This window comes from Perca fluviatilis, chromosome 4, assembly GCF_010015445.1.
Source record: "Perca fluviatilis chromosome 4, GENO_Pfluv_1.0, whole genome shotgun sequence".
NCBI lineage: Eukaryota > Metazoa > Chordata > Actinopteri > Perciformes > Percidae > Perca > Perca fluviatilis.
The window spans coordinates 9,414,024-9,427,245 of NC_053115.1; the positions used below are offsets into that span (position 1 = coordinate 9,414,024).

At 41.4% G+C, this 13,222-nt stretch overlaps 1 protein-coding gene across 5 annotated transcripts in view; it reads right to left on the bottom strand.

The window, feature by feature from the left end:
* slc25a26 (solute carrier family 25 member 26) overlaps positions 1 to 13,222 on the bottom strand; it is a 55,086-nt gene that overhangs the window by 12,930 nt on the left and 28,934 nt on the right. For 3 of the 5 annotated variants that reach the window (XM_039798521.1, XM_039798520.1, XM_039798524.1), the window contains exons 6-7: positions 3,506 to 3,550; positions 310 to 379 (exon numbers count right to left, since the gene is read on the bottom strand). In XM_039798521.1, the coding sequence (XP_039654455.1) occupies positions 310 to 379; positions 3,506 to 3,550 (115 nt within the window). Of the gene's footprint in view, positions 1 to 309; positions 380 to 3,505; positions 3,551 to 11,512; positions 11,628 to 13,222 lie in introns of all 5 variants that reach the window. The other 2 variants (XM_039798522.1, XM_039798523.1) reach the window with 1 other exon arrangement.

Here is a 13,222-nt window from a genome sequence, read left to right on the forward strand (position 1 = left end):
GCTGTTTTGATTTCCCTTCATCCATTCTTCTCTATTTCATTCTCTTTTCTGCTTTGATCTGCTGTGCAGGCGAGGATGCAATTTGCCAGCTGAGCTCACCTTAGAGGAATCTTATAAGAATGTAGCTTTGGGTAAACTTGTCCTGCCCCCATGGCCATCTAGCCACCTAGCCATCCCATCTTCCATCCATTGATTTAGCCATCCTTCCATCCATCCATCCATCCATCCCTGCCTTCTTTCTTCCGCCCCCTCTTTCACCCCCCCCTCCCTCTCCGCTTATTTCCCAAAGCAGCAAATAATCCCCTGCACCTGCAAAAGCTCCGCACACTGCAGCCTGCCAAGAGTAGAGCGTGTGACCTTGCCTCCATGACCACAGAGTCTGGGAGAAAGAGAGAGAAATGTCGAGAGAGAAAGAGAGTGTTGTCGATAGAGAAGGATGATGAAAGAGCGAGAAAGAGGGAGGGAAACAAAGAGAGAGAGAGGATTGCAGTTAGTGATCAGACACATTGAAAACACATTGTGAACCTTGGTCTGCTCAGGGGTCCAGGCTCGCGGCTGGGAACCAGGCTGCCCGGCTATTTTTGTGTTGCCTCGTCTCCCCAGCGATGTCATTCTACTTGTTTCCCAAGAACTGGGACGGGACAAGATAGGAGGCATGAGAATATGCTGCAGCGCTCCCAACTCCATCACCTTTACACATTTTGTCCAGATGCCATCATGTTGAAGTACAGTAGGTCATCACATATCAACACATTCTTTCATTGGTTAACAGGTATGTATTGAAGAACTAAACAACACATATTTGATTAGTAGAGTCGTATAAATATACGCTATACACCAAGGGTCTCAAATTACATTGGGGCCACTGGTCAGGTTGTTCTGTCCAAGTGGGACCACTTGAATACCCAACAGAAAAAAGAAAAAGTTGCAAAACTGCAACTATATACTGTACACTCGTAAGCTGAGCAACTGGCATTTACTTCTTCTTTCCCTCGTACATAGTATACTGTTTTGCATGTTTAGTAGTGTAACGATGCTTGAGATTGTATTCCCGGAGAACGGCAGCTAGAAGTGGCAACAAATTAAATATAAAATAATTAGCTGTCCACACCTCTTGAAACCGTCTTTGTGGGTCTGCAAACGTCACAGGACTGCTTGCCCAAATGCAACCCGGCTACTGAGTAAAACCACCTGATGTTTTTGTTTTGAGAATGAACTCTTTGTCTCTTTTTCTCCCCCGACTAGCTTCAGCAAAGCGATGAGGAGATTGACTATGCAAGGTTAGTCGTCGTATGAAATCCATGTGGACAGCTGGGCTGCCTCGGGCACTGCAAGGTATGATTACTTCTCAGGGAGAGCAATTGAGCAACAGCATGGAGCGATTACTAATATTTTCTTTGTCCATTCCCCCCCCCCCGCAAGTTGAAGCGGTTGCATGTTATCTCATTCTCCTCCGATCTCACACACACACACACACACACGTGGAAATCACAAACACCACCACAACACACGCAAACACAAACACGTAAATACACAGAGTTATTAGAAAGAAAAGGAGAAGAACTGGCAGAGAGTGTGTACGAGCTCAGGATATGTCATGTGTATTCGATTAGAGGGCAGATTAAAAAGGAGATTTTGTTTTCCACATCAAAGGCCTCGCGCTGGGGGATTCCTCTCTGTCTCTCTCCCTCTCTGAGTCTCTCCATCCCTTCCTCTTTGTTTCATGAATAAATAATAGGTAGCAAACCTGGGAAAACAAACTTTTTGACCTTTGAACCCTCGTGTCAGGGTCAGAGTTTGCACCTGGACGACTTCCCACAGGAAAGAGTTGGTGGGTATGCGTGCATGTTAGTACATCCCGTATGTGCAGGGAGACGTTTGTAAGTGCATCTCATTGGTTTCATTTAAGTTCCCATCATGCCATTTGATGCATAATTCCTTGAATTTTCTGTGGCTCTTTCTTGGTGTTCACACATAACCTAAAAGTGTTACACCCTCCTGTTTTGCTAATGTTTCTTAAGGTCAGAACAGATGGGGTCTTACTCTACAGTTGCTGTTGGGGAAAAACAACATAGTGAAAACCACACCATTGTGGAATGAATGGGTGAAAGAACAGTGGATTCACATGGATAAGGAAGTCTGGTGTGAAAAAAATAAATCTCTGCGTAGCGACCAATGTCTAAAATCATTTCATATCGTGGGATTGTCTGATGAATTTTTATAATTCCCGGACTTTTCCTGCCTGGAATTTGCCTCTCCATGATAGCCCAGAAATTTGAGGGCGAGTTGAACTTAATGCACCCTACAAAAGGAATTGTCTGCTTACTCCTCTTCCAACAGGCCTACAGCAGTTGGTTGGTTTTCTCCCTTTTCCTCTTTCTGATTCTCTCACTCACAGCTGTGCTGGCTCGGTGTGAAATAAAAAGAAAAAAAACCATAACTCAGCACATTACTATCCCACAAAGCAGATGGGAGATCTTGCCACACACATGTACTCACGCTCAAATTCCTACACTATGGCTCTTTTTTTTTTATCCTGTTATTCTTAATTGTAAAAGCCTCTGAACATCTTGGTGGTCACTCTAAAAAGAATGGCAGTAAAAATCTGTTTGCTTGCAAGAAGCTGCTTTTTCTTCGCCCTCCTCGACTAGTCAGCTAGTCTCTGCCATTGTAACGGAGGAAACGCCTCATTAGCTATTCAGAGCACCATGTTAATACAGAGGATACATATAGGGAGGGCTGGGAGTAGGGAGCCAATAGATGGAGAAGAGGACAAGGAGAAAGAGGAGAGGAGAAGAGAAGAGAGGTCCAGATTCCAGTAGTTCAGCTCTCCGCCAACGGACGTGTCCAGATGGCCTGGAGAGAGAGGGCCTTTGACTGAAGGACAAAGAGACACTTGTGAACGACAAAATCTAACTCTTGCAAATGCACAGACACACACATACATATACACACACAGCTGTGAAGTGTATTGTTCGTCTTAGCTGGCCGTTAGCTCCTAACATTGATGGAATGTTCGACTGTCCGCCTCTCGCGCCCTTGAGACATGATGTCACTCCTGCAAAACGCCGTCTTCTCAAAGAGGAACAGCTTTTTATGTGTTCAGGGCCACACAATGAAAAGAGAAAGAGGGCACGGAGAGAGAAGGGAGAGATAAAGATATAGAGAGGAAGAGAGATGAAAAAAGCAAAAAAAAAAAAAAAAAGAGACAGATATGCCGGACCGGATATTCTCGTGATAAATTGAAGGCCAGTTTGATGGTAGTCGTGACAACCCATTAAAGCGGAGCGTAAAGTCCCATTTTGGCCTTCCACAGGGGGTTAGGGGATGCAGAGGGTCAGCCCGCTGTAAATGTGTCCGAGCGTAATCACACTATTATAACTTTACTACGGATTTATAACTGAGAATAATTACTGTAAATGATAGTGTTTAGGAAGAGGGGGGATAAAACAGATGGATAATAAAGTCAGTTAGACAAACATTTACGTCAAGATCTGATACATACCTTTAAATATTCCCAAAGTGGAAACTGCACCAGCGAGAACGGGATCTGAAAAACAAGTAGACAGAGTTTCAATCATCAGGATTATCTCAGCATTACTTTTTTATTACTTTTCTGGAGGTTCAGGTTTCATCTTTAACCTCCAATCTCCTGCACTTGTCATTCCTGCCATCTTTGTCTGTTCCCTCTCTCTCTCGTCTGACTGCTCCCTTGTTCCTTCTCACTGCTGATGATTAATGAATGAGACGGCCTGTGGTCTGGCAGTCCTGAATGGCTAGATGGACGGTTGGATGGATGGATAGATAGATGGAGTAAACTTGGAAAGAGGAATAGAGGGAGGGCTCTGAAGTGATGGTTGGGGTGCGAGTGTTGCCACTGGAAAGACTACAGTAAATCGGCTCAGGCAGGAAGTTACAGCGGGAGGAAACTGACGGCAGTGCCAAGGAAAGTGGCAAATGACAGTCAGACCACACACACACACACACACACACACACACACACACGAATGGGCATACTTTATAAAAACAGACATACAGAATGACAAACAAAAACACAAATTCACACAGACACATATATTGTTTTATTCACTTTGAGGACACACACACACACACACACACACACACACACACACACACACACACACACACACACACACACACACACACACGTGTATCCTGTCATCTTGCGCTGCAGGAATGGCAGAGCAGGACAGGAAGGAAGAGAGGGAACAAAAACAGAAACCAAAGAGAGAAATAAATAAAGTGACACTGAGTTGTGTCATCAGTCTTTGATCACAGCAACAAGAGGATCAGTCATTCATACATCTGTGCCAACTCCTCCAACATGTTCCATCAGACTATGTTAGAAGTAAAAGCTTGACTAAATCCAACTTTGAGTCAGCCGGAGCACAAAGACAATATATGAACTGTTTCTGCTCTTGGTGAGACTAAAAAAAAAAAAGAGAGGGTGGGGGGGGTGTTTTTGTGGGGGAATTTATTTTTAAATAAAAAAAAAAAAAAGAGGGGGGGAGGGGGAAAAAGGGTGTTCAACTGAGCACAGCAAATTACGATGAACTGATAAAAGCCCTGATGTCAAATTGTATTAAAAGTAATTATGACAAATAAAAAACATTTTCTTGTATTACTAAGCCTAATACAGCAAGAAAAGATATTTAAAAAAGTGACGCGTCATGTCTGGTAAACCGCATAATACCTTTAGAAACTATTTAAATGGTCTGACATGTACTTCTATATAATATATTTATCAAAAAATGTGCAATATGGAAGCTGATGTGGGATAGATCATGTCTGTAGATGTATGTAACAGTTTGTTCATACTGTTTTTATGCTGTGAAGGTATGTTAATACCATTTATTCGTGCAATGACTGGGTGTGTGTGACCATGTGTGTTCATGTACTCTGCTAATGCTGCTACAAGTTCTATTTATTCTTTTTAAACATTAGGACTTACATTATATTTATTAGGACTTAGATTATGTATGTATGTAGCACGTATCGCACGCATCGTATGTATGTATGTATGTATGTGTATATATATATATATATATATATATATATATATATATATATATATATATATATATATATATATTTTTTAATTTCTTTTCTATTTATTTATTTTTCTTAAACTTAATGAATTGATGCACTGACTGGAAAGCACTTTAAATTTCGTTGTACTTGTGACAATGACAATAAAGACTATTCTATTCTCTATTCTATCATTATTATAAATAATTAAAAAAGTAGGGAGTAGTTAGTTCAGTCAGTAGGGAGTTGGGTTGGAAACCGGAGGGTTGCTGGTTCAAGTCCCCATACGGACATACATACATACAAAGTATGGTGGTGGACTGGTAGCTGGAGAGGTGCCTGTTCACCTCCTGGGCACTGCCAAGGTGCTCTTGAGCAAGGCACCGAACCCCCAACTGTTCAGGGCACCTTTCCATGGGCAGCTCCCTCACTCTGACATCTCTCCATTAGTGCATGTATAGGTACTGAGCATGTGTGTAAAGACAGTGAAAACACTGTAATTTCCCCTTGAAGGATTAATAAAGTATACATTATTATTATCATCATCATACTTGTAAACAACTTATACCGTTTCTTAGGTACATCCCAGTCAAACATTTGATTATTGCTTGATAAGGCGGGCCTGGTACTTGGAGCTAACAGAAATGTTGTGGAAACTCTTCATGCCCATCTAGTCTATCCGGGCATACAGCAGCAAATTCTCTCTGTCCTTGGAGATTATCTAAAAACTGTATTTGATGTCGGGCTGCTATCCAGCCCCCTAAAAGTGGAGTGTTATACCATGAGGAGTGTGTACACCTCTATTTTCCAACTGTGGCGAGATGAGAGAGCTTTCAAAAAGGAATAAAAGTGCACCTGTCTTTTATTACCACCTCGACAAATTCAGCTTTTTTCCAGGCCAGGAAGAGAGGGAGAGACAGAGAGAATGGAAGGGGGTGTTGGGTAGTAGCCACTATTATTAAATGTGAGCAGAACATATTGTACTGCTGTAAGTGAAAGTACATTGAAAGTGAAACGCTAGTGGACCTATATAGAAACTCATTTCACATTTATACTTAACCATTTGTCTCATAATTGAGTAACTTTAATCTTTGTAGTACTAGATACTGTTATGCGTCAACTTGAAAGGTTTGGTGCACAAAAGTAACTGGTGGACTTTTTTTGAACCACTGTAACAAGCGTATAGAGAGATAGAGAAGGATGATTGGTTCTGGAAAGACTGATCCACCAATGATTTAGTACTTGGTTTGACACCCTTGGCACACTGAACGTGTGTGTGTGTTTTGCCTGGCAGAGATGGAATAGCTAAAAACCACATGTGGCCTGATTAAAATTGATAAGCAATTTATAGTTAAGGGAGGGCTGAGGGCACGCACGCACGCACGCACACGCACACACACACACACACACACACACACACACACACAAAACAAGTATGAACTTGACAAATGGCAGAATCCAACTGTGTGTTTGTTTATTTGAGTTATAAAATCAAAAATACATGGTAGAGGACATGTGAGCTAATCACTGTAGTGTTATTTTCTCCAGTTCTAATTGCTTTCCACTCATCTCACATCAACTAGCTCTGACCTGCTAATGCAATACTTTAGCCTGATATTGGTGTAGTAATTGAAGGAGATGACAGACATAATAAATCTCTTAGCTGAATGAGAAATGAAGACAGGTAGAGACAGAAAGAGAAGTGGTGAAGAAAGGGGATTGGAAAAGTAATCCATCTCTCCCTCCTTCCCCTTTCCTTTCTTAAACCAGTGCAATCGTCCCATTGTGAACATCCCAATCAAAAACCACATGAAAAACATTTTTCATAACCTTCCTGCTCCTGTAGTTTTTTTTGTGATCATTTTTTTTTAATTAGCACCTTCAGACATACAAAACAATCTTCACAATATGTGACCGATAGCATCAGATGGCGCACAGAACAAAGAAACACAAATTGAACAAGAACAAAGACCCTCACCTACCACCCACCCTCTGCGATCTCAAGAAAAACAAAACAAACTAACAGAAACCAATCTCAATGCCTAATCTCTCTCCTCTACTTCTTGTGGGGCTGAGGTCATTAAGTCTGATATTTGTGCTGCTGTAGAGAGCTCAAGCATAACTATGTCCAGAAAATACGCCAACCACTGTTTTATACAAAGCGAGTGAGGGGGGAGCCAGCACTGAGCTATCATTTTCTTGGTTGCAGTTGAGCCGGCTAGCCAAATTTTTCTCTGTCTCCCAAGCAGGTGTAATTTAGAGTCGTCATAACAAAACAATTGGATCGGTAGGAATTCGACATCCTATCACATCAGATATTATTGATGTTGTTTTATTCCAAAACTCATGCACCTGTTCACACTCCCAGACCATATGCAGGAAAGTTCCAGTTTGTTCAGACTGACAGAAAGTACAATAGGGAGTGGGAATGGCTTTATCTCTTCTGAGGAGTCCAATATGTCCTATGTTATATGTTGAAGTGGATATACTGGTGATTTTGTTTTTTGGAAAATGTTGTCCCAAACTGTCCCCCAATTAATTGCGTTCCCCTCAGGGCTCAGCTCTCGCTCCCATTTCTTTACTATTGAGAGTTCTCCTATGGATACTTGCATCCGTTTAGCATAAATCCTGGACACTAATCCTCTCACAGGAAAATCAACAAGCCATTTAATTAGTTTCCCCATGGCACTCCATAACATTTTGGGGCTGATCTTAAGCACAGATAAAAATAGAAGGATGTCCTGGGGACCTCAAAACTAGCTCTCAGGTCTTCAAAACTCAACATACCTTTCTCATTGAATAGCTGGTCTAAAGTATAAATACCTCTGTCACTCCCCTGCTTACAAGCAAAGGGTTTGTTACCAGACATTAAATTAAGTGTGTATTGAACCATATTGGGGTGTTCAAATGCCACTTATTGGTGTAGCATAGTTGCTCCTCCACCTGTTTAAAGTTGGTCAGTGTGTTGGTGATAATAGGGACATAGGCTAGCATACACTTTTTTGGACACACACCTGCAAAGGCAAGATCTTGCAGTCTTAGAGTTCCAGTGAGGTTTTGCTCTATTTCTCTCCATGGAACTGTAGATGAGGGGTCAATCCACACTCTGAGGGCCCGTAGCTGAAAGGCCTTATGGTACACTTTAAGGTTGGGGAGGGCCAAGCCTCCCGTGTATTTTAGCCTAGGTTGTTTATTATTCCAAATATACTGCCGAATTAAGGTATCAAGTTTCTTCCAGAAATGTATTGGTGGGGGTAGGGGGATCATTGTACTTAAGAAATTCACATGAGGAACTATGTTCATTATAACAACAGCAATCCTGGACCGTAGTGATGCCGGCAACGCAGACCAATTAGCCAGATCCCTTTGAACGCTACTTAATATAGTTTCATAGTTGTCCTGGACAACTCGCTGTAGCGATGTGTGTATGGTGATGACCAAATATGTAATTTTGGTTTGGATTAGTATTATAACACTAATGGCTAATGTCACATGCCTGTTTTAGATTAGATTTATTACAGTTCATTTTATAGCCGGAGATTGAGCCAAATTCGTTGAAGATCTTAAGAATTTTTGGAATAGAGTCCTCAAGATCAGAGATGTACAACAAAGTATCATCTGCAAATAACAATATTGAGCTGCTATTGGATTTAATCTGGACATTACAGATTTTATTTTACCTTATGGCTTGGGCTAACGGTTCAAGAGAGATTGCAAACAGCATGGGGGAAAGCGGGCAACCCTATCGTGAGCCCCGCTCGATGGGAAACGGCTGAGAATGCAAGCCATTGGTTGAGACTATGGCCATGGGATTCGCATATAAAGTACGCCTGCTCCTGTAGTTTTGAGTGAAGAAATATTATTTAAACCCAAATATGTGTTGCCAAAGGGGGATGAAATAAGGTGAAAACCTTTTCAGTAATTTTTACAGTTCAAGGTGAATCTCTATGGCCTGCTAATGACTTTTAGCAACACCACTCAGAGCTGCTTTTATTTCGAAATTCCATCTACCAATTTATTCATAACATTTTTTTGCTTTTTATCAGTTATTGATTAAATTGTCTGAGGTGTTTGTTATTTGACTTATTTTTTTCCAATTGGTTGTTGCAACCCGTGGGTAAAGATGTTCTTGTTTCATATTGTGAATTTGATGCCTGACAAAGTGCTTTGTGAAATAATTTGTACAACATTGAAACACAGCATGTTTCAATTACATTTTAGGGTTAACTATCAAGAAAATATCATACATTGTGACATTTTAACCATGACAATCTGTACAATTAAATCAATATGAAGGTCAGTAAATAGTGGGCAAACCATCACTGAGCTTTCATTAAAAAAACGCTTGCATGGGCGCCCATATGTGGAGGTTTGCTCCTCGACGCAGCGGGCCCGGATTCGGCTCCGACCTGCGGGCCTTTGCTGCATGTCATTCCCCCCCCCCCCTCTCTCTCCTTTCATGTCTTCAGCTGTCCTGTCAAAATAAAGGCCGAAAATGGCCAACAAAAAAAAAAATCTTAAAAAAATAAAAAACAAAGTTACACTGTTATCCTGTGCAGATTGTCACTGGGCGAGTTAGGGGTTCACTATATTGCCTGAGGACAATGTGTGGGACCACTTGGTTGTAACTAGCTGGAGGTCCTGAACTTTTTTGGGACACTGGGACATTTTCTCTAACCACCGCTTGGTTTTCATATTCTAGGGTTAGGGTTAGTTACAAAGAGGTCTGCCACATTCAGACCTGAGCAATGCCATGGTAGACTAGCACACAGCCATGCAGACAGCCATGGTCGTGAAACGCTAGGCTAGCATGAAGGCAGCCAGGCAGCATAAAATCCACACTGCTCAATGCTGCTAACTGCTGACTCTGTCTGATTCCCCTGCCTAGTATAATGCCTCAGCTACCATGGCCTATTCAGCGCCATGAAGCCAAGCCAAGCCAAACATGCTACGCGTGCTTGTGGATGATGGCCACTCAATCCAGGGTCGTTATGTGAACCCTAAAAAACAGACAGGACTACATAAAGGAACTCCCAGTCAAAAACGATGGAAAAGAGATGTCTGTTAGCATCAAACCATCAAAATGTTTACTTGCAAGAAAATAACTGAGTACTTTTCTTTTCTTGTTTCAGTGTATCATCTCAGAGACTAATAGTGTAGCTCTGTTGCTGTAAATGTGCAAAATTATCAGTTAGCGGAGGTAATCACTACTCTGAAGAAAGAGCAGTAGTGATGTTTAGGTCTATTGAAAACGACCTCTGCCTGCCAAAGCTTGAGCCAATTTAGTACACTTCCATGGCTATGTGAGGAGTAACCGAATCATAATGATAACTAGGGTTGGGCATCGAGAACCGATTCCTAATCGGAATAGTTTCAAAAATTACGATTCCATTGGAATCGTTTCTTTATTGGAATCGTTTTGGAATCGTTTGGAGGATTTGGTTTCAAATCCGATCATCACTTTCCAATTAAACATGCGCAAGTTTGGGTTTCCGTAGCGGCCAGGTGCTTCTTGTGTTGCAGCCTTGGAGAACAGTAAGCAGTGCTCTAGTGTGGCTTTATTTTACGTTGAAAAAGCCCCGTCAAACTGCAACCCACCTTTGAATCAAAATAAAACTTTCCTCTTATTTGTGAAATAAGCACGTGACCCGTTTCAACTCCACCACTCAAATAATCGGAATCGAGAATCGATAAGAACCGGAATCGAAAGGAAGAATCGGAATTGGAATCAGAATCGTTAAAATCCAAATGATGCCCAACCCTAATGATAACCATGGAGACGAACGTACCCAGTGCCATTAACATGTCGAGGTCTGCGATCATGACCTATCACTTGACATAAAAATCTTGACACAAAAAAAACACACACTCAAGTAACAGAGGCATAGGTCATCATTGCTAGAGTTATGGAATAGGGAAATTTAAAATTGCAAAAATGTAAACAGAGGATTTTTTCAGCCATGCCAGCAGCTCAACAATTGGATAGATTGGCATGGAATTTTGTACACATATTCAAAATAAAACTTTCCTCTTATTTGTGAAATAAGCACGTGACCCGTTTCGACTCCACCACTCAAAGAATCGGAATCGAGAATCGATGAGAACCGGAATCGAAAGGAAGAATCGGAAATGCAATCAGAATCGTTAAAATCTAAACGATGCCCAAACCTATGGATTACCCACTAAAAGTAATTTATCATGCAAAAATGCCAAACATTCTCTGGTTCCATCTTGTAAATTGTGATGATTTTCTGCTCTGTTTGGGGGCTTTTTTTTGCCTTGATAGTGATAATGAAGTGCAATTGGCTGCACTGAATACGTTTACCTTTTAACTTGTTTCACTCTGGACTAAAGCCTTTCTGAAATATTTCAGCAATCTTCTGTTCACCCTTGAATTTCTGGCCCTCTAATACATCTGGCTGTCTGAAATATATCATCCTCTTCGGAGCGACCTCTAATTCACCTGGTAGAGCTTTCCCCATGTAGGCTGAGTCCTTGGCAGCGGCACAGGTTCGAATCCGACACATGGCCCTGCTGTGTGTCATCCACTCCCTCTCCCCCCTTTCGATCTGAACCATCTAATAAAAAACATAACCAACATCATTTTTAAAGTCTAAATCAAATCTCCGTAAAATTATTGTCTCTTCGTCTACGAATCTACCTTCTTCACCCTGCTGACCCCTCACATCTTCTGATGTGTTGTGTTGTCATGCTGCACCTCACAATACATAAGGACCACAATTGGTCACCTCTGAGGTTATAGCTACTATATATACACTGTACATCATTGCATACCTGTTTTTGATCAAATAATGCCAAAGTATGACTCTGCGACTTGGCCACAAAGTAAAAACTGTGCTCCAGGAGCTCAGCAGCATCTGGTCCCAAAGCCCACAAACATCTGTGTCATCCAGCTGGCCTCCAGGGACCGGATTCCACTGCTGGGAAACACATGACCAGCTCTCACACAGACCTGCTATCCTGCATGTGTGTGTCTGCATTTTAGTATGAATATGTTGGCATGCTTAATCATATTTCCGCGTGTGCGTGTGTGTGTGTGTGTGTGTGTGTGTGTGTGTGTGTGTGTGTGTGTGTGTGTGTGCGCCCTTGCCAACTGTATTAATGCTAACTTTATTAGTATTCAGAGAGGCTTCAGGTTGTCACAGGTCCTAAGGCACTCAGCGGAGGGCAGGAAAAACACATGTCAAAATATATTCGCATTGAGCCTGATTGCAGGCAAGCCAGTTGGCTGCAATTTGACAAATGACATTTAATAGGTCATACTGCAGCCTCTGCATACTGATGAGCATTTAGAAGGAGAGAGAAAGAGTAATGAAGATGGATATTAAGAAGGAGACAAGCAGAGAAATGTATAGATGGGCAAACATTATAAAATATTACATTATTCATCTTTTCCTTTCATCTCTTCTTCAATACATCTATCTGCTGCTACTGAGGAATGGTTCTTTAACACTAACTTTACTGGAAACCAAAATTCAGATGCTTTCCAACAAAATGTAACAATTTATCTTAGCATGTCTGATATTAAGCATAATATAGCACCATTGAGATGTTATAGAGCTAGTTTGTACCTCCGACTTAACATCAACAGTGCACTAGAGACTTGATGCTATGACCAAAAAAAAATAGGTGTATAGCTGATGATGATAACAAATAAATAGATAAACCACAGTTTGGGACAAATTAAAAGCGTTGAAAAATTAAGGGATTACCAAAGTAACAATTCATTCTCTGAGGAGCATGGAAGTCTGTACTGAAGCCATCTAAAAGTTATTGAGAAATTTCACTCAAAACCACTAAGTAACCTGCTAGTGGTGCGAGAGGAAAAGTCATCATTCATCAGAGTCATAAGCATTCATCATCTGGGCACCATGGATATCTGGAACTAATTTCATGGCAATCCATCCAATACTTGTTAAGATATTTTAGTCTGGACCAAAGTGGTGGACCGCGCTGCGAGCGTTGCTAAAAAGGAATTGAGATGTAAACACAGCCTACCTAACTGCGGCAAGCAAATAAAAAAAAAACACACAAAATGTTAAGTTGACTAAACATTTTGATTAAATAAGATAAGATACTGTAAGGATTGTAAGACTTCAGTTCACTGAAGCATGCGACAGCGCTGTACTGGGTTCCCTTTACGCCCTGAAGA